At 37.9% G+C, this 20,985-nt stretch overlaps 2 protein-coding genes across 4 annotated transcripts in view; one reads left to right on the top strand and one right to left on the bottom strand.

Annotated features, from left to right (window-relative positions):
* Nucleotides 1–4,348, top strand: part of SLC30A6 (solute carrier family 30 member 6) — a 38,555-nt gene extending 34,207 nt beyond the window's left edge. For 2 of the 3 annotated variants that reach the window (XM_079940408.1, XM_079940409.1), the window contains exon 14: nt 399–4,347. In XM_079940408.1, the coding sequence (XP_079796534.1) occupies nt 399–899 (501 nt within the window). In that variant the 3' untranslated portion in view covers nt 900–4,347. Of the gene's footprint in view, nt 1–398 lie in introns of all 3 variants that reach the window. The other variant, XM_079940410.1, reaches the window with a different exon arrangement.
* Nucleotides 4,349–4,361: 13 nt separating this feature from the next.
* NLRC4 (NLR family CARD domain containing 4) overlaps nt 4,362–20,985 on the bottom strand; it is a gene marked incomplete at its 5' end in the record, with an annotated part of 31,514 nt that continues 14,890 nt past the window's right edge. The window contains one exon of the mRNA XM_079940774.1: nt 4,362–4,667. Within this exon, the coding sequence (XP_079796900.1) occupies nt 4,375–4,667 (293 nt within the window). The 3' untranslated portion in view covers nt 4,362–4,374. The remainder of the gene's footprint in view (nt 4,668–20,985) is intronic.

Genomic DNA, 20,985 nt, shown 5'->3' with positions numbered 1-20,985 from the left:
TTGACCACCAACCCAGATCAAATGCCATCTTCTTTTGAAGTCTTCCTCAATTGAATTAACACCTGCATTTTCTGACCTTTCAGTGCATTTTCCATATACTTCATTTGTATTCTGCCTTGTGTTACAACATGTCTGCCTTCCTCCTACATGGATTTCTTTTTTTAATATTTTAAAAAGTCACATTTTATTTAGAGTCATAAATTATTTTATTAACTCTTTACATTGATAATTACTACTAAGTAGTCTTTAAGGAATATCAAGACATTAAGTTTTCTCTTGTTTTAAAGAAAATACCAAGTAATGTTACAACCAAATCATAAATAAAATGTTCATTTCTAATGGAATTTTCAGTAGTATAATTCTAAGCAGTCTCTTTCATATGATTTTGTCCCTTTTAGGCTGGATCTGTTCATGTGAGAATTCGACGAGATGCAAATGAACAAATGGTTCTTGCTCATGTGACCAACAGGCTGTACACACTAGTATCTACTCTGACTGTTCAGATTTTCAAGGATGATTGGATCAGGCCTGCCTTACTGTCTGGGCCTGTTGCAGCCAATGTCCTAAACTTTTCAGATCATCACATAATCCCAATGCCTCCTTTAAAGGGTACTGATGATTCCAACCCTGTTACATCAACTCCAGCTAAACCCAGTAGTCCACCTCCAGAATTTTCATTTAACACCCCTGGAAAAAACGTGAGCCCAGTTATTCTTCTTAATACTCAAACAAGACCTTATGGTTTGGGTCTTAATCATGGACACACACCTTATAGCAGCATGCTTAATCAAGGACTTGGAGTTCCAGGAATTGGAGCAACCCAAGGATTCAGGACTGGTTTTACAAATATACCAAGTAGATATGGAACTAACAATAGAATTGGACAACCAAGACCATGATGTACTGTAATTTAATTTATTTTTATGAGGAATATTGACTCCTTGGCTTTCAGTTTATTTAGTAATCCAACGTTGCATCGACTGTTAAATCATTTAATTAGAGAATAGTAGGTTTGTTCACATTTCATGAAACCAATGAAACTATATTTTTGTAAAATGTATTTGGGGCAGTGAGAACCTTCTAAATGTTATAGGCTTTAAATAGGCTTCCTTTAGAAAGCTGTTTCTCTAAATTTGAATTTTGCTATCTTTGGTTTCGTAGTTGACTGCAGTGTGATATAACATTACCTTTATAAGAGAGCCACTTGATGGAGTGGATCTGTCACATTATTAAAAATATAATACTTTCTTCAGTGAAATTTATAAACATGCTTCTTGAGTACACATTTTAGGAAAAGAAAAAATCCATTTTAAAAGTAAAAGTCTCTTTTATAGATTTTCCAAACATAATTGCTACATTTTCCTTTGAGGTCCTCCTGAATTATGTCTTGCAAAGTAGAAGCAAACATTTTTATCAGAAATTTTAAAACATATTTTACCATCTGGCACAATTTAAAATTTTTACTTATCAGTTTTTTAATAGTTTTTCTCATTAAAAAATTCCAGTACATTTGTAAGTGGCCCATCATTCTCAAAGTGTTTTATTTTGGTTAAATAATACCAAATCCTTAGGTGATATGCAGTGAAGGAATCCCAGTTTTCTGTCTTACATTTAACCAAATACTGACATAATGATAGATTTATCTTTTTTGTCACCTTTTCATTGGTTGACTTTAATTCCTCATTTTATTAACAAAATATATCACATATATTACCAGAATAGGTGGAATTCCATACGTAGTAATACGATTTAATCTTTTTTCAAAGTTGCATGAACAATTTGAGTTTACATTATATAATTTTACCAAAACATAGTGGACCCTAGGTTATAGAATACAGTATTGTTATATCTGCATTAGGCAGTTTCTAACTTACTTTGTTTTGCTTTATTGAAAAGTGAATCGAAGTGTGAGAATCATGTAAATTATTTTTAAATTATTTTCCAAATGCAAATGTTAAGGACTTTCTAACATGGCCAGCATTACTTATAAAAAGTATAACAAGCAGCCGCCACAGATTACCTATGAGATTTTTTTTCATTTTATCATGAGTTTTATAATTAGGTTTTAAAAACGGATTTTGAGAGTGGATTCAACTTTTCTAGAATCCAGTACTCCTGAAGATTTCTGACATTTCCAGCCATCAGCAGCTATCTAGAGAAGATTTTTTTTTTTTTAGATTTTGCAAGTTTCTTCAATAAACTCATCCTCTTTTAAATATGAGCAACACTCCCAAATCCTGTTTCTTTACAGTAGAATCATAAACATCTAAGAAGCCATCTCTGTCGAGCAGAATTGTAGTCATCCTGTGATAAGTGACAATGTCCCAAATAACTTTTGCTTGATGAGGAGTTGATCATTGTCTTTGACATCTGCAACCCAAGTGCCCTTCAGGCACTTGACCTGCTGAAGAAATAGAGCCCACGCTACCTTGACTGCCGGGGAAAGTGAAACTTTGTAAAATGTGATAAGGCAACCTGTTCCTTGACATTTGTCTTATGTTCTCCAACTATTACTATACCTATTATTGGTCTACTATTACAGGGTGATTTTTCCTCCATTGACCTCATCTAAACGTGAATTCGGGTCATGCATGAAATCTGAAGAACTGCCGTGTACTGAGTGATGATTAAGAGGTATGTGCTGCCATGCTATGCATGTCTTCTCCATCTCCAGGGGATTTTTAAAGTGCCCAGGTACTGAACACAGTTCTGTGAGATGTTAAATGCCTATTTCCTCAACACCCATTCAGAGGTAACACCTGTGCAATTCATTGTCCTTCCAAAGGTGCTTTGATACCCACCTACACTATTTGAGAAGTTGCATATGGGTTCTGAAAGAATTGGCTCTACTTGCTGAAATTCAGTATTGCCAACTGCTTCAGGTGGCATTGTTCCAGGCATTATTATATAAAGAAGTCTTATTTGCCAAGATCTGACCAGGTTCTGGATATGAAAATAAGAAGCTTGCCCAGCATAGGCCTAGATGTAGTAGCCTTACTAGTAAATCTTGCCACAGAGTTACTTGAAGCTAGACAAAGAAGCAAGTTTGAATTAAGTACTTGACCCATGGTTTGTGATTAAGAGCAAGCTTCATGGAATATGATTAATCCTGTTTGAGAAATTGCTATCATTTAACTTCTATGAGGTTTCTCATCTGTAAAGTTAGGGTGAGAGATGAAGTAGTTGATCTGGAAACTATCAGCTCTAAAATTGTATGACTAAATCTGCCGAATATATGCTCACTTGTGAAATGGAATATTGTACCTAGTATTTCTTTGCAGTGACTACCTCAGCATTCAGGCCAAGTGTTACCTATGCCAATACCCGAGCCATTAATTGGAGATGCCATGAGAGCAGAGGGTAAACTACAGGTTGACACCATTTTGGTTTTTGTTTATTTCAGACTTGCCTCGACTTAAATCTGTTTAGATTAAACAGATTTTTCTTAGACTTCTTTCTTTGTAGGGAAGGATTATTTTTGGAGGTGGTAGGGAAAAGACTAGGGCAGGGTACCCTTAGCTTCCATAGGGTACAAAATAATGGGTCCATTTTTTCTTTCTTCCTTAATCTCTGAAGTCACAGATGGAATTACATACACGTATCAGCAACTGGTTTAGCTACTCATTCAAGCCTCTGATTTAGCTACTCATAAACTGCCAATTTTTTGCTTAACTAAAGATTGCTGATCTTTTTGGGGAGTCTGATCTGCTTCTTATGTAAGAAAATACTTTTTAAATTCCAAATTGTTTGAATTAAACTGTTTGAATAAAGAACATACATGGAGTTTTCTCTCTGCTTTTAAATAATTTTGGCCTGTTCTTTATTGGTAACTTTATCCCATATTCAGCAAATGCTTGTTGAGAGTATAGTACATGCCAGGCCCTGTACTAAGTAAATGTGCATACAATATATAAATTTTGCTGATCTGCTATTCTTGAGACCAAAGGGAATACAAGGATAAACAGGAGTCCCCTTCAAGTAACTGATACTCCTAGTAGAAGTGATGGGACACCAGAACTATTTATAGATGTCAAGTTAAACTCCCTCCCATTTCCTCCTCTTCTTTGGGCTCATTTTCTTGGCATCCTCCTCTTTTCCTTCTCCTTTTTATTTGAATGATGAAACTAAGAAAGTAGATTTCCATGGAAGAGGCCAGCTAGGGAGGTGATAGTGCCACACATCATCCTGATATCAGTAAAAGAAGAAAAAGTTTAGAAGGGGTGAGTTAGGCAGACACTGAAGGATATTTTTTAGGTGTATAGTGGATTGCCATTTACTTTCAGACTGTTGGACTAGATGAGCAAAGGTTTTTAAATCACCAGGCTGAAAGTAATGGGGTCCCCAGAGCATTCATGGGCTTAGGGTACCCTTTATTTAAGCAGTTACTAGTTTAAAAGCACCTTTAATAACACTGACATCATAGTCATCAAATTGCCACCCAACAAGCCTAGCTTCTTGGAGAAAAGTTAATTTGGATAACACATGGCTAAGCTTTCTGACTAATGATGCATCAGGTAAAAGTCTTTCAGTACTGAAGTCAAAAAACACCAATTGCTTAAGATTCTCAAATACACTCATGAAGGCAAGCCATCCATCACTGCTCACACAATTTCCTGCCAAATCCAGCTGTTGGAAGTTTTTCAGAGGGTTCTTTTCAAAAAATGCACCTGAATAAAAAGATAGAAATAAGTATGTTAGCTGGAAGCAAAACAGCTTTTTTTTTTTTTAAGAGACCATGTTTGGACTAGTGCTTTGCTTAAGAAAGAAATCAGAATTCTCTGTAGTTAGAGCAGTGATTGTGAACCTGGTCCTTTATATTTGCAAATTATATTTTTCCTAAAATGTAAGGGAATCTGATAAATAGTAATTAGTATAGCAAACCAATATAAATGAATTATATATTTTTCCCTTTTCCTGACTCTTCCAGGAAATGGAAAATTGCATAAAAATTGAGGTAGGAGAGATGCAATTAAAATATTCAGTACCTGTTTTCAAAACTGGAGTCGGAGTTCGACAATATTAGGTCATTTCCTCTTCTGAAGAAGCAAACACTACCTAACTATTGTTTCTTTGGATATGGAATATTCCTAACTGTGAACTTGAGTAAGTAAGTTCCTTCAGTATCTCAAGATTTGGAACTTTGGGCTTATTTTTAACCCTCCCTAGACTCCTCAGGAACTTACTCTTTTCCTTACAGAATAGGGCACTCTAAAGTACCTCCTACAAAGGGAAAGTAAACATCCTAGCCATTACCATGAAATCAAAGATAACACCCTAAGGAATGGAGGAGTAAAGAAAAAGTAGGTTTCTGGGTCTGAAAGACTGCACAGAGCAAAGCCACCCCAACTGCCTGGACTGCCCACTTCTGAGTATTATAGGAGAGGGGTTCTGTGTTCTGTAAGCCAAAGTGTGGTTGGGTCTTTTGTTACACCAGCTTAGCCTGTGCCCAGCCTAGCTCATACATAGGGCCTCACTTTCTCCTCTCTTTCTCCTTCCCATAATGAGCCCTTCTCTCTTCCTTATAGGTAACTTTCTTCCTGCTCTCTCTTATCCCTCATGTTCAAGTCCTTTCTGCCTCTGCTCTCTTTCCCATATGCTTCCCAGCATGGCATGTGGTCAGTCAAAATACTGGTTGCCAATTAGCGTGTCTGTATATAAGGCTCCTTCCCCAAAGAGCAACTTCATTTCTCCTTCCCGACTAGTAGAACAGATTTCACCACCTAAAAGGAACTTTAACAGAGAAGAATTTCAAGCCCATTCCATCCTCAGAGGGTAAGCTCTTTATACAGGCTGTCTGCCAAGCTTAAAGAATAAGAGAGCTTCTTGCATAATTACTAGAATATGCGCAAGCAAAAGAACCAAGAACAAGCAATATAATCCATAATCAAGGGCATGCATTTTGTTCATTTAATCTGCAGAGGAGCAAACTACTGAGAAAAGAGGAATCTGTGACATTTAGAGCTGTAGGCTATACGTGGGCTGTGGAGAACCCAAGTAGCTCGATCCAAATTTCAGGCAGAATCTCAAATCCTCTGGGTAGAAGGATTCTGATCCTTGAAGGTCCCTTCATCCTAAACAACACTCTAGTGTTGCCAGAGACCACCCTGTAGTTCCCCTGACCCAGAGCTCTTACCATTTATTTATTCAGCAAATATTTTTGAGTGCCTACTGTGTACCCCGGATTGTGCTAGGTGCTGGGGATATGCAAAAGGACATACATGGTCTCTGTCTCATTGGGCTTATAATATAGTGCGAAAACATACATTATAAAGTAATTACTGGCACAACATTGTAAATCAACTATACTTCAATAAAAATAAATAAATTTTAAAAAAAGTAATTAGATGGGTGTTAGGTGCTGTGGTAGGTCAGGGTGCCCTGGGAGCACACAAAGGCAATAGGCTTTGCAACTCCACTTTGTTTCCAGAGCAGTAGCAATTGGGCTTACATGCTTCAGGAGTAAGGATCCTTCTCAGGTAGTATTGAATTGCCTCCAAGGAAAGGCTCCACAAAGGAAGAGTCTATTTTTCTTTCCTCATCACCCACAGTGAACCTAACCCCCTCCCTCAGGTGCACAGAGCTTCCTATCAACTTGTGCCTCACTCTAAAATGAGAAGAGAACAGTATAGGAATACCAGACAATTGAGAACAGCCGCCAACAAGGAAGGCTGTTCCTTTGACTAAAAGCCAAACAAAAATGAGGCAACATAGGGAACAGGAAAAACTAACATCAAAAACCTAGTTTTTTTCAGAGACCCTAAAAAGTTACTGCGTCTAACACAACAAAAATAAGATGCTATTTTTTAAAAAGAATACAATTAGAAAACAAGAAAGAGCACTTGGAAAATTATCAGGATCCATGTGGCAGAATGATTTGGCCCAGGATTTACCACTGAGCTAGAACATGAGTATGGTCTGTGGTGGGCTTTTTTTGTTTTTTGGGTTTTTTTGAGAACAAACTGGATAATGGAGTTCAGATGTGATGGCTGTCTTTTTGAGAACATGCTGGATAAGAGAGTTCCGCCTCAAACATTTAAATCAAACTATGTCGTCTAAAAAAGGGTTAAGTTAAAACAGGTGAAATAGATCCCTGAGCTAGCGATGATTTCTTTCTGATAGTCCCAGATTGCTGATGGGCTAGAAACAAAATTTTGGGAGTCAGAATTTTAAAATGGCACTTAAAGCTTTAAGATTAAATGTAATCTCTAAGGAAGAAGAGCAGAGAACCTAGGACCAAGTTTTAAGAGAAATTTGGAGCATTTAATATCTATGTAGAGGAATTGCCATTGCAAAGGACACTGAGAAGTAACCAAGGTAGCATGGAAGTCAAGAGCACATTTCAAAAAGGAGGGGGAGTGCTCAGTGTCAACTTTTACACAGGTAAGTGAAACACTTTGGAAATTTTCCATTGAATTAAGACACATGCAAGGTGTGTAGAGAATCAGCTGGAATGAGTAGGAAGCAGAGGATGATCAGGAAGTGGAGATGTACTGAGGGTACATAAATTTTTGCCTCGAAGGGAAAGACAGGGGTTGATAGATAGCCATAGTAGGAAGATAGGAGTCAGGAAGAGTTTTATTTAAAATGAGAGAGATTTGAGCATCTTTAAAAACTGATAGATAATGAAAAAAAAACTGATAGGAAAGAGTCAGTAAAGAGGGGCATAATTGGTGAAATGATGTCCTTGAACAGGAATGAGGGCAGGGCTGGGATCTGAAGCACAGCTAGAGCACAGAGACTGCCCTTAGATAGGAGGGGAGAGACCTACTATAATGTAACAGGAGGAGAGAGGGAAAAAAGAATCACATCCACTGTGAAATAGTGGAAGACTGGTGGATTAAGGAGAATAAAGTTTGAAATTGTTTATTTAGAGAGTGCTGCATACAGAGGCACAGTAAGATTGCCAGGAAATGTTGAGAGATTGTGTTTATTGTTTTAATGGACCTCATGTATTCAGAATTGGATAGGTCACTAATTTCACCTGTTCACTCATGAATCTGTCACTTGGCCTGAGAATAAGAACATGGGTAAAAACTAGGATCTACTAGTTCCCCCTATTGTACACATCTGCCACCTTCTGACCCAAAGAAACTACTATTCTGATGTAGAGTTTATCATTCTTTTGTATTTTTAAAAATGTGGTTTTGACAAGCACTCTATGTCTAAAAAATACATTGCTTAGGATATACTTTTATGGACTTTTGGGGGAGATATAATACACATACCATAAAATTCACCCTTTTAAAGTGTAACTGTAGTGGGTTTTAGTATATTCACAAACTTGTACACTACTATATAATTCCAGGACATGTTAATCATCCCCAAGAATAAACTCCACAGTCACTAGCATTCATTCCCACCCTACACCCGACATTGGCAACCATTAATCTACTTTCTGTTACTATAGATTTGCCTATTTGGGACATTTCATATAAATGGAGTCATACCATAATGTGGTCTTTTGTGACTGGTTTCTTTCACTTAGTATGATATTTTCAAGGTTCATCCATGTTATAGTGTATTCTAATACTTCATTCTTTTTATGGCTGAATAATACTCTATTATATGGATATATCACTTTTTGTTTATCCATTCAGTAGTGATGGACATTTGGGTTGTCCAAACATGCTATGAACATTGCTGTACAAGTTTTTGTATGGACATGTATTTTCATTTTCTCTTGGGTACCTCAGGGTGCAATTGGTAACTCTATGTTTAACCTTTTGAAGAGGTGCCAGAATGTTTTCCTACTCGAAAATTGAATGTTTCCAATTTCTCTTATGTCCTTGTCAACACTTATTACCTGTTTTATCTTTTTTTTTTTTTTTTTTTTTTTTTTGCTCTATGCGGGCCTCTCACTGTGGGGCCTCTCCCGTTGCAGAGCACAGGCTCCGGACGCACAGGCTCAGCGGCCATGGCTCACGGGCCCAGCCGCTCCACGGCATGTGGGATCTTCCTGGACCGGGGCGCGAACCCGTGTCCCTTGCATCGGCAGGCGGACTCTCAACCACTGCGCCACCAGGGAAGCCCGTACCTGTTTTATTATAACTGTCCTAGTGGGTTGCAAGAGGCATTTCACTGTGGCTTTGATTTGCATTTCCCTGATGGCTAATGATGTTGAGCATCTTTTCTGATGCTTATTAGCCATTTATGTATCTTCTTTGGAGAAATGCCTATTCAGATCCTTTGCCTTTTCTAAACATTGAGTTGTCTTTTTATCAATGAGTTGTAAGAGTTCTTTATATATTCTAGATAGTAGTCCCTTATCAGATATGTGATATGAGTAAGCCACTACAAACATACATGTGCTTATGTCTCCATTTTGATTAATGAAATTATTTGTGTTGCTCTGTTTTTTCTTGATCAGTCTTGCTTAATTTTTATCTATTTTGTTACTCGTTTTAAAGAACCAACTTTAAGCTTTACTAATCTTTTTTAATTGTATTTTTGTTTTCTATTTCATTGATTTATACTCTTATGTTTATTGTATTGGGGTTTACTCTGTTTTTCTGGCTTCTTAAATTAGAAACTTACTAATTTTCCAGCCTTTTCTAATGTAAGTATTTAAGACGATGAGAATTTTATTCAAGCCCTGCTTTTGCTGCATACCACAAGTTTCGTTATATAATGCTTTCTTACCATTTGCTCTAAATATTTTTGTTGAAACTTGTCACTATAAACTTGTAGTGTACCTATCTGCCAAATTGTGTGATTTTCCCCAGTAACCTGAGTGTAGGTAGAGAAAAAGTGGAAAATTAAGGACAATCCAGGTTTTCAGTTTTGCCAGCAAATACACTGTATCTAATTTCATACTTTTCCACCACATCTCATTTTCTCCCTGCATCTCATTAAGTAGTCTTTCTTTATTTAGAGACTCCACCTCTCATTATACTTTCTTCATTTCACTATTGCATCTATCACACACATCCATCACTAACTGTCATTGCCTACATTGACTTGTAATACTGTGGGCCATGAGAGTTTCAGCTATTGTGACAAGAATGTTTGCAGGATGAAGGGTGGAATTTAAACTAAGTAGGAAGGGAAGTCGAGATAGACAGGGGCTATTCAGTAAGTAGATAGTAGTGAACTCAACAGACTGGAAGTCCCAATGAAGTAAAATGAACTGGTGATGAGTCATTGAGTAACCAGGATGGAAATTTAGAAGGTTGTTGTTTGAGAATGGATTATCTGAATTTAATATGTCAGAGGTAGAACAATTTTAAGTGGAATTATCATAATCTGATAATTCCATGCTCACGGATGGGTGAAGGAGAATGGAAGAGAAGGACCAAAGAGGAGGTTCCTGAGTGTTGCCTGAGTAGCTTCACAGAAGGAGTGAAGTCTTCTAGGTGGATGACCAGAGTTAGAGGGTGAGGAATTCTGTAAGACAGTTGCCAAAGGCTTCAGTGAATAAGAAAAGGTGACAAGAAGTTCAGAATTCATAGCAATAACAAAGGACAAACCATAGTCCAGTTAAATGACCTAAGCTTCATGGGAGTAGGAATCCGTAATGAGGTTGGAGAAGGAGTGGACTAGAAGGGCAGAATGAGAATCAAGGAGAACCTGACCTTGCCTTTGAACTCTGAGAGGCATAAAAGTCAAGAAAATAAAAAGTGACTAAAGAGAGCTGTAGGGGAGAACCAGGTTTCAGTTAGGACCAGGAGGTGTCTAAAACCTTTGGTAAAAAGGTACTTTTCTGAAAATACTCTCTATGTCTCCAGTGCATCTCCCCTACCCTGTATCTCATTAAATACTTCCTATGGCATATTTCCTCCTTACTTCTTCCTATGTAGCCCTTATTTCATTAGATTCCCCATCTCTTATTACCAGTCTGCATTTTCTTATCCCATCTCAAGGCATATTGCATCTCATCCATCACATATACCATCACTAAATGGGGATGGGAATCCCAAAGCCAGGTCTGATCCAGGAGAGGTGTTATGGACCAGAGCCAGGAAACTTATGCTAGAGGCTTGAACAATTGGTTGGTTCAGATATAGTAAAGAGGTTGTGAAATCATACAAGTGTATTTTAGAATTTTTGGTTGATTTTATATATAAGAAAATAGCATTTACTATAATTGGGTTTCTAAGAACCCAAGCTAGCCTATATTTCATGGCAAATTGCGGAAGTGCTGTAAGTTAATTTGTTCATTCATACAACAAATATTTATTGAGTTTGGAATATATACTCAATACCAAGTCTAATGGCCTGGGCCTGTTCTCAAAGACCTCACAGTTTAGTGGGGCAGACAGACATATGAATACATTCTCTGAATTCAAATGGTAAGTGCTCTAATAAAAATAAATTCCTGTATATAATAATGAAAACCACTGTTTTTTAAAACCTGAATTGAATATAAGAACATTGGAAGACTGACATGTGTACTAAAGCTGAACATATTCTTACCTATAATCTTTACCTGTAATCCAAACCCACTCCTACATAGATACCAAGCAGAAATGTGGCCATTTGTTCACCAAAAGATATATACAAGGTTGTTCATAGCAGCACTATTCACAATACTCAAAAACTAAAAGTTCCTCAAATTATCAACAGTAGAATGGGAAAATCAGTTGAGGTATGTTCACACAGTAGAAGATTTTACAACAATGAGAATGAATGAAAAATGACTACATATAATAATGTGGATGAATTTCACACACATGATGTTCAACCAAAGAAAACACAAAAGAATACATACTACATGATTCCATTTATATAAAATTCAAAAACAGTCAAGACCAATCTATGATGTTAGAAGTCCGGATAGCAGTTACCCTTGGGAGAAGGGAGCTATAAAGCTGACAATCTTCTGTTTCTTGATCTGGGTACTAGTTACATGGGTATGTGAACCTTATGAAAATTCCTTGTACTATCTACTTAGGATTTGTACACTTTTCTGTGGGTATGTTATACTTCAATTAAAAAGTACAAAAACAAAATGAACCCTAATTCTGGCTTCATCTGCCTTTTAACATGATTCATATTATGGAGGAAATAAATCTTTTCTTCTCTTTGATGTTTATAGAGCCCAGTGGTGGAGAGGTAGAGGAGAGACCTGGAACTGAAGCCTGTTGTTTATAGAGCACATTAATATGTCTTTGGCTATGTGAAGGAAGGTCCTGAACTGAGCTTGGGCTTAGGGTGCTAGATATAATTGAATTACTCATCATAATAACATGGAGGGATTTTTTGTTTGTTTGTTTTGGATTGCTGGGGTCTGTAAGAGATGGGGATGGAGGAAGACAGGGCAGTTGACAGGCAACTAGAGCCTGAATTGGCAGAAATGTTCTTGCATCTCATTGGGAATGGGGAAGTGCCAATATTAAATTTAATCTGCTATTCAGAACTATCATGTAATCCCACCCTTCCCAATTACTTATAAGCATTCAGTAAATCTGCTACATCTATAATTATACTGGGGCCTTCCAGTAGAAATTAAGGATAAGTGACTGTTCTACCGATCTGAGTCACTTGGAGCAGCGGTCCCCAACCTTTATGGCATCAGGGACTGGTTTTGTGGAAGACAGTTTTTCCACGGACAGGGGAGCGGGTGTGGGTTGGTGGGTGGAGATGGCTCAGGCGGTAATGGGGAGCAGTGGATGAAGCTTTGCTCACTGGCCCGCCCCTCGCCTCCTGCTGTGCGGCCCAGTTCCTAACAGGCCAAGGACCAGTACTGGTCTGCAGGCCCGGGGGTTGGGGACCCCTGCCTTGGAGGATAGGGAAAGGAATCACTGCAGGAGGCAAGATTACACAGATCTAGAGTCACACAAGAGCAGAAATGCAGAGCCAGAAATGACCACGGAAACAGAAGCCCTGGATCCAGGATATGGATTAGAGCAGTGGGGTTTTTTTTAATAACCATTTTTAAAATTGAAGTATAGTTAATTTACAATGTTGTGTTAGTTTCAGGTGTACACCAAAGTGATTGTTCTATATATATATATGTATGTATATTTTTTCTTTCTCAGATTATTTAACATTATATGTTATTACAAGATATTGAATATAGTTCCCTGTGTTGTACAGTAGGTCCTTCTTGCCCATCTATTTTATGTATAGTAGTGTGTATATGTTAATCCCAAATTCTCCCCCTGTCCCCGCTGTCCCCTTTGGTAACCATAAGATTGTTTTCTATGTTTGTGAGTCTATTTCTATTCTGTAAATAAGTATTTGCATCATTTTTTTAGATTCCACATATAAGTGATATCATATGATATTTGTCTTTCTCTGACTTACTTCACTTAATATGATCATCTCTAGATCCATCCATGTTGCTGCAAATGGCATTATTTCATGCTTTTTATGGCTAAGTAATATTCCATTGTATATATGCACCACATCTTCTTTATGCGTTCATCTGTCAATGAACATTTAGGTTGTTTCCATGTCTTGGCTTTTGTAAATAGTGCTCTGAACACTGGGGTGCATGTATCTTTTTGAATTAGAGTTTTCTCAGGATATATGCCCAGGACTAGGATTGCTGGATCATATGGTAACTCTATTTTTAGTTTTTAAAGGAACCTCCATACTGTTTTCCATAGTGGCTGCACCAACTTACATTCCTACCAACAGTGAAACAGGGTTCCTTTTTTGGATAAGTGCTTTTTCTTAAGCTTCAGGGTATCCCCTCCTTTAGAGGAACATGAGATGAATTTAATGGATTGCAATCAGCATTTGTTTTAAGTGAAATTGGATAGATAGTAAGAATAGAAAATAACAGAGTGTATCACACATAGCAAAAGATAATTACCTTCTGTGAAACTTTAAAAATGTATATGTATGTGTGTACTGGATCATGAGATAAAATGTATTTTTAAAATGTGGGTCCTAGTCAAAAAAAGTTCAGAAGACTCAGGACAAGAGGCTTAAAACAACCATCTAGGTTATGTGTAGCGGTGCAGAAGAGAGAGCATAAGGAGACTGTTTCACCAAGAAGGAGATATGTCAGCTTGGTCTTAAAGGACTATAGGAGGAGGTGAAGGACTTCCTAGAGGGAGTGCATATACACAGGCATTTCTGGGAACTAGCAACAGTTCCATGAGGATGGAACCTCACATAGGTGGGGAGGCATGCAGAAGATGAAGCTGGAGAGGAAGGTGTATTGAAACTCTGTTATAAAGGGTCTTATACATCAGAAGCGAGCGGGCTATATTTTATTTTGCAGGCCAAGGAAGATCTTTTTTAAAGGAAAATGACCCTAGCATCTGGTTCCCCTTGAAGCCCGCCAGAGGATAATGATCATGGTACCATTTATTGAGCATATACAGTGGGTCAGTGTTGAACTTCTTACTTAATATGCATTAGCTCAATTACGGATTAGCACAATAACCTCTCATATGGTAGACATCATAATTTTCCCCATTTGACAGATGAGCAAACTGAGGCTCAGAGACTTCACGTTGCTGCAGACCATACCTCTATCAAGCAGAAGGGATGGGCAGGTCTGTCTGACTCCAAAACAAATGCACCTAACCACTTCATAATGATAGAGCCTCTAGAGGGGCCTGACAGATAGCAGTCTTATCACCTGGCTAGAGACCAAAGGCAGAGAATGCTTGGCTTTCACTCTTCAGCTTATGCCTCAAGCCCAAGTAGACTGCTTTTTATACCTCTGGGAGGTGGAGGAAATGGCTGGAGGGGAGCCATGCCAGCACCTACACTCTCTCCCTCCTTTCATCAACTCTTCTGTCTCTAACCCTCTCCCTGCTTCAGTATGAGAACCTTCTGATGTCCCTGTTTCTTTATAAAACAGGGATAATAATGTTAGGTTTTATTAGATATATAATGATAATTCCACAAATTCTTTTTAAAAACACTTTGAGAACAAATTAGCGACTACTATTGAGTGTTCATTTAGTCATTTTTTTCACTTGCATTTTGGGGTACATCATAACAGCTAAATTTCCAAGAGTCAGCTGTCTTCTGTTTAAATTTCTCATTTACATATGGAAGCGATTAGCCACTAGGCTATTAAAGTAAAATGGCAAATCACTGCCTAGCTTAGTTCTTAATAAACACACCATCTCCTTCTCTGGTCTCGATGGCCAGCCTCAGAAGTGGGCAAATTAAGCAACTACCTACTTAAAGATTTCAAAGATGGTAAAAGGTCTTTACCTAAAAATGCCTCCCCCACCTGTAATTCTAATTCTACACACTCCCCAACAGCCTCCTTGAAGAAAAGACATATCCTTTCCAACTTGCTTTAGGTATGAGGTTACCTGAGAGGGATTATTAGCTAACTAATTAGTCTGTCACAAAAGGCACCTGCTTCCAACATCAACTGGAATGGCAGGGAAGCCTGAAAGAATGACAGCCAAGATGATATGATTTGGTGGGTTAAGGAAAGTGAGGGGGTAGAGGAGGTGGAAATAGAGTTAGAAATTAAGGGAAGGAAAGATCCATAACTTGGAGCACCACTAAGAAAGGCAAAACCATTGGGCAGGCCTCTCCAGGAGACTCTGCAAGACCAGCAGCCATGTGGCTGACAGGGTCTTGGTGCTCCAGTCAGCTGTCAGGCCTGTGCCTCTGAGGTGCGAGATCTGAGTTCAGGACATTCGTCCACCAGAGACCTCCCAGCTCCATGTAATATCAAATGGCAAAAGCTCTCCCAGACATCTCCATCTCAACGCCAAGACCCAGCTCCACTCAACAACCAGCAAGCTACAATGCTGGACGCCCCATGCCAAACAACCAGCAAGACAGGAACACAGCCCTACCCATTAGCAGAGAGGCTGCCTAAAATCATAACAAGGTCACAGACACCCCAAAACACACCTGCAGACACAGTCCTGCCCACCAGAAAGACAAGATCCAGCCTCATCCACCAGAACACAGACACCAGTCCCCTACACCAGGAAGCCTGCACAACCCACTGAACCAACCTTAGCCACTGGGGACAGGCACCAAAAACAACAGGAACTATGTACCTGCAGCCTGTGAAAAGGAGACCCCAAACACAGTAAGCTAAGGAAAATGAGAAGACACAGAAACACACAGCAGATGAAGGAGCAAGGTAAAAACCCACCAGACCAAAAAAATGAAGAGGAAATAGGCAGTTTACCTGAAAAAGAATTCAGAGGAATGATACTAAAGATGATTCAAAATCTTAGAAACAGAATGGAGAAAATACAAGAAACGTTTAACAAGGACATAGAAGAACTAAACAGCAACAAACAATGATGAACAACACAATCCATGAAATTAAAAATTCTCTAGAAGGAATCAATAGCAGAATAACTGAGGCAGAGCGGATACGTGACCTGGAAGATAAAATAGTGGAAATAACTTCTGCACAGCAGAATAAAGAAAAAAGAATGAAAAGAATTGAGGACAGTCTTAGAGACTTCTGGAACAACATTAAACGCACCAACATTCGAATTATAGGGGTCCCAGAGGAAGAGGAAAAGAAAGGAACTGAGAAAATATTTGAAGAGATTATAGTTGAAAACTTATATGGGAAAGGAAATAATCAAGTCCAGGAAGCGCAGAGAGACCCGTACAGGATAAATCCAAGGAGAAACACACCAATACACATATTAATCAAATTATCAAAAATTAAATACAAAGAAAAAATATTAAAATCAGCAAGGGAAAAACAACAAATAACATACAAGGGAATCCCCATAAGGTTAACAGCTGATCTTTCAGCAGAAACTCTGCAAGCCAGAAGGGAGTGGCAAGACATATTTAAAGTGATGAAGGAGAAAAACCTACAACCAAGATTACCCAGCAAGCATCTCATTCAGATTTCATGGAGAAATTAAAACCTTTACAGACAAGCAAAAGCTAAGAGAATTCACCACCACCAAACCAGCTTTACAACAAATGCTAAAGGAACTTCTCTGGTCAGGAAACACAAGGGAAGGAAAAGACCTACAATAACAAACCCAAAACAATTACGAAAATGGTAATGGGAGCATACATATGGATAATTAGCTTAAATGTAAATGGATTAAATGCTCCCACCAAAAGACATAGACTAACTGAATGGATACAAAAACAAGACCCGTATATATGCTGTCTACAAGAGACCCACTTCAGACCTAGGGACACGTACAGACTGAAAGTGAGGGGTTAGAAAAAGATATTCCATGCAAAGGGAAATCAAAAGAAAGCTGGAGTAGCAAGTCTCATATCGGACAAGATAGACTTTAAAATAAAGACTATTACAAGAGAAAAAGGACACTACATAATGATCAAGGGATCAATCCAAGAAAAAGATATAATGATTGTAAATATTTATTCACCCAACGTAGGAGCACATCAATACATAAGGCAAAAGCTAACAGCCATAAAAGGGGAAATTGACAGTAACACAATCATAGTAGGAGACTTCAACACCCCACTTTCACCAAGAACATCCAAATCTTGGTGATCATCCAAAATGATCATCCAAAATGAAAATAAATAAGGAAACACAAGCTTTAAATGATACATTAAATAAGATGGACTTAGTTGACATTTATAGGCCATTCCATCCAAAAACAACAGAATACACTTTCTTCTCAAGTGCTTATGGAACATCCTCCAGGATAGATCATATCTTGGGTCACAAGTCAAGCTTTGGTAAATTTAAGAAAATTGAAATCATATCAAGTATCTTTTCCAACCACAATGCTGAGACTAGATATCAATTACTGGGAAAAAATCTGTAAAAAATACAAACATGTGGAGGCTAAATAATACACTGCTTAATAACCAAGGTATCACTGAAGAAATCAAAGAGGAAATCAAAAAATACTTAGAGACAAATGGCAATGAAAACACGACAACCCAAACCTATGGGATGCAGCAAAAGCAGTTCTAAGAGGGACGTTTATAGCAATACAATCCTACTTCAAGAAACAAAAAACATCTCAAACAACCTAACCTTACAGCTAAAGCAATTAGAGAAAGAAGAACAAAAAAAACCCCAAAGTTTGCAGAAAGAAAGAAATCATAAAGATCAGATCAGAAATAAATGAAAAAGAAATGAAGGAAACGATAGCAAAGGTCCATAAAACTAAAAGCTGGTTCTTTGAGAAGATAAACAAAATTGAATAACCATTAGCTAGACTCATCAAGAAAAAAAAGGCAGAAGACTTAAATCAATAGAATTAGAAATGAAAAAGGAGAAGTAACAGCTGACACTGCAGAAATACAAAGGATCATGAGAGATTACTACAAGCAACTATATGCCAATAAAGTGGACAACCTGGAAGAAATGGACAAATTCTTATAAAAGCACAACATTCTGAGACTGAACCAGGAAAAAATAGAAAGTATAAACAGACCAATCACAAGCACTGAAATTGAGACTGTGACTAAAAATCTTCCAACAAACAAAGGCCCGGACCAGATGGCTTCACAGGCGAATTCTGTCAAACATTTAGAGAATAGCTAACACCTATCTCTCTCAAACTCTTCCAAAGTATAGCAGAGGGAGGAACACTCCCAAACTCATTCTACGAGGCCACCATCACCCTGATACCAAAACCGGACAAAGATGTCACAAAGAAAACTACAGGCCAATATCACTGATGAACATAGATGCAAAAATCCTCAACAAAATACTAGCAAACAGAGTCCAACAGCACATTAAAAGTATCATATACCATGATCAAGTGGGGCTTATCCCAGGAATGCAAGAATTCTTCTATATACACACCAATCGGTGTGATAAACCATATTAACAAATTGAAGGAGAAAAACTATATGATCTTCTGAATAGATGCAGAAAAAGCTTTCGACAAAATTCAACACCCATTTGTGATAAAAACCCTCCAGAAAGTAGGCATAGAGGGAACTTACCTCAACATTATAAAGGCCATATCTGAGAAACCCACAGCCAACATTTTTGTCACTGGTGAAAAACAAACCATTTCCTCTAAGATCAGGAACAAGACAAGGTTGTCCACTCTCACCACTATTATTCAACACAGTTTTGGAAGTTTTAGTCACAGCAGTCAGAGAAGACGAAGAAATAAAAGGAATCCAAATCAGAAAAGAAGAAGTAAAGCTGTCACTGTTTGCAGATGACATGATATTATACATAGAGAATCCTAAAGATGCTACCAGAAAACTACTAGAGCTAATCAATGTATCTGGTAAAGTAGCAGGATACAAACTTAATGCACAGAAATCTCTGGCATTCCTATACACTAATGATCAAAAATCTGAAAGAGAAATTAAGGAAACACTCCCATTAACCATTGCAACAAAAAGAATAAAATACCTAGGAATAAACCTACCTAAGGAGACAAAAGACCTGTATGCAGAAAACTATAAGACACTGTTGAAAGAAATTAAAGGTGATACAAACAGATGGAGAGATATACCATGTTCTTGGATTGGAAGAATCAACATTGTGAAAATGACTCTACTACCCAAAGCAGTCTACAGATTCAATGCAATACCTATCAAACTACCACTGGCATTTTTCACAGAACTAGGACAAAAAAATTCATAATTTTTATGGAAACACAAATGACCCCAAATAGCCAAAGCAATCTTGAGAAAGAAAAATGGAGCTGGAGGAATCAGGCTCCTTGACTTCAGACTATACTACAAAGCTACAGTAATCAAGTCAATATGATACTGGCACTGAAACAGAAATATAGATCAATGGAACAGGATAGGAAGCCCAGAGATAAAGCCATGCACATATGGTCACCTTATTTTTGATAAAGGAGGCAAGAATATACAATGGAGAGAATACAGCCTTTTCAATAAGTGGTGCTGGGAAAACTGGACTGCTACATGTAAAAGAATGAAATTAGAACACTCCCTAACACCATACACAAAAATAAATTCAAAATGGATTAAAGACCTAAAATAAGGCCAGACACTATCAAACTCTTAGAGGAAAACATAGGCAGAACACTCTATGACATAAATCACAGCAAGATCCTTTTTGACCCACCTCCTAGAGAAATGGAAATAAAAACAAAAATAAACACATGGGACCTAATGAAACTTAAAAGCTTTTGTACAGCAAAGGAAGCCATAAACAAGACGAAGAGACGACGCTCAGAATGGGAGAAAATATTTGCAAATGAAGCAACTGACGAAGGATTAATCTCCAAAATTTACAAGAAGCTCATGCAGCTCAATATCAAAAAAACAAACAACCCAATCCAAATATGGGCAGAGGACCTAAATAGACCTCTCTTCAAAGAAGATATACAGATTGCCAACAAACACATGAAAGGATGCTCAACATCACTAACCATTAGAGAAATGCAAATCAAAACTAGAATGAGGTATCATCTCACACGAGTCAGAATGGCCATCATCAAAATATCTAGAAACAATAAATGCTGGAGAGGGTGTGGAGAAAAGGAAACCCTCTTGCACTGTGGGTGGGAATGTAAATTGATACAGCCACTATGGAGAACAGTATGGAGTTTCCTTAAAAAATTAAAAATAGAACTACCATACAACCGCAATCCTGCTACTGGGCATATCTCCTGATAAAACCGTAATTCAAAAAGAGTCATGTACCACAATGTTCATTGCAGCTCTATTTACAATAGCCAGGACATGGAAGCAACCTAAGTGTCCATGGACAGATGAATGCATAAAGGAGATGTGGCACATATATACAATGGAATATTACTCAGCCATAAAAGGAAGCAAAATTGAGTTATTTGTAGTGAGGTTGATGGACCTAGAGACTGTCATACAGAGTGAAGTAAGTCAGAAAGAGAAATCAGATACTGTATGCTAGCATATATATATGGAATCTAAAAAAAAAAAAAAAAAGGTTCCAAAGAACCTGTGGGCAGGAGAGGAATAAAGACGCAGACATAGAGAATGGACCTGAGGACCCGGGGAGGGGGAAGGGGTAAGCTGGGACAAAGTGAGAGAGTGGCATGGACATATATACACTACCAAATGTAAAATGGGTAGCAAGTGGGAAGAAGCTGCATAACACAGGGAGATCAGCTCAGTGCTTTGTGACCACCTAGAGGGGTGGGATAGGGAGGGTGGGAGGGA

Source organism: Stenella coeruleoalba, assembly GCF_951394435.1.
Source record: "Stenella coeruleoalba genome assembly, chromosome: 13".
NCBI classification, from domain to species: Eukaryota; Metazoa; Chordata; class Mammalia; order Artiodactyla; family Delphinidae; genus Stenella; species Stenella coeruleoalba.
The sequence above is the reverse complement of the archived record's forward strand: the minus strand, read 5'-3'. Positions and strand labels throughout refer to the sequence as shown.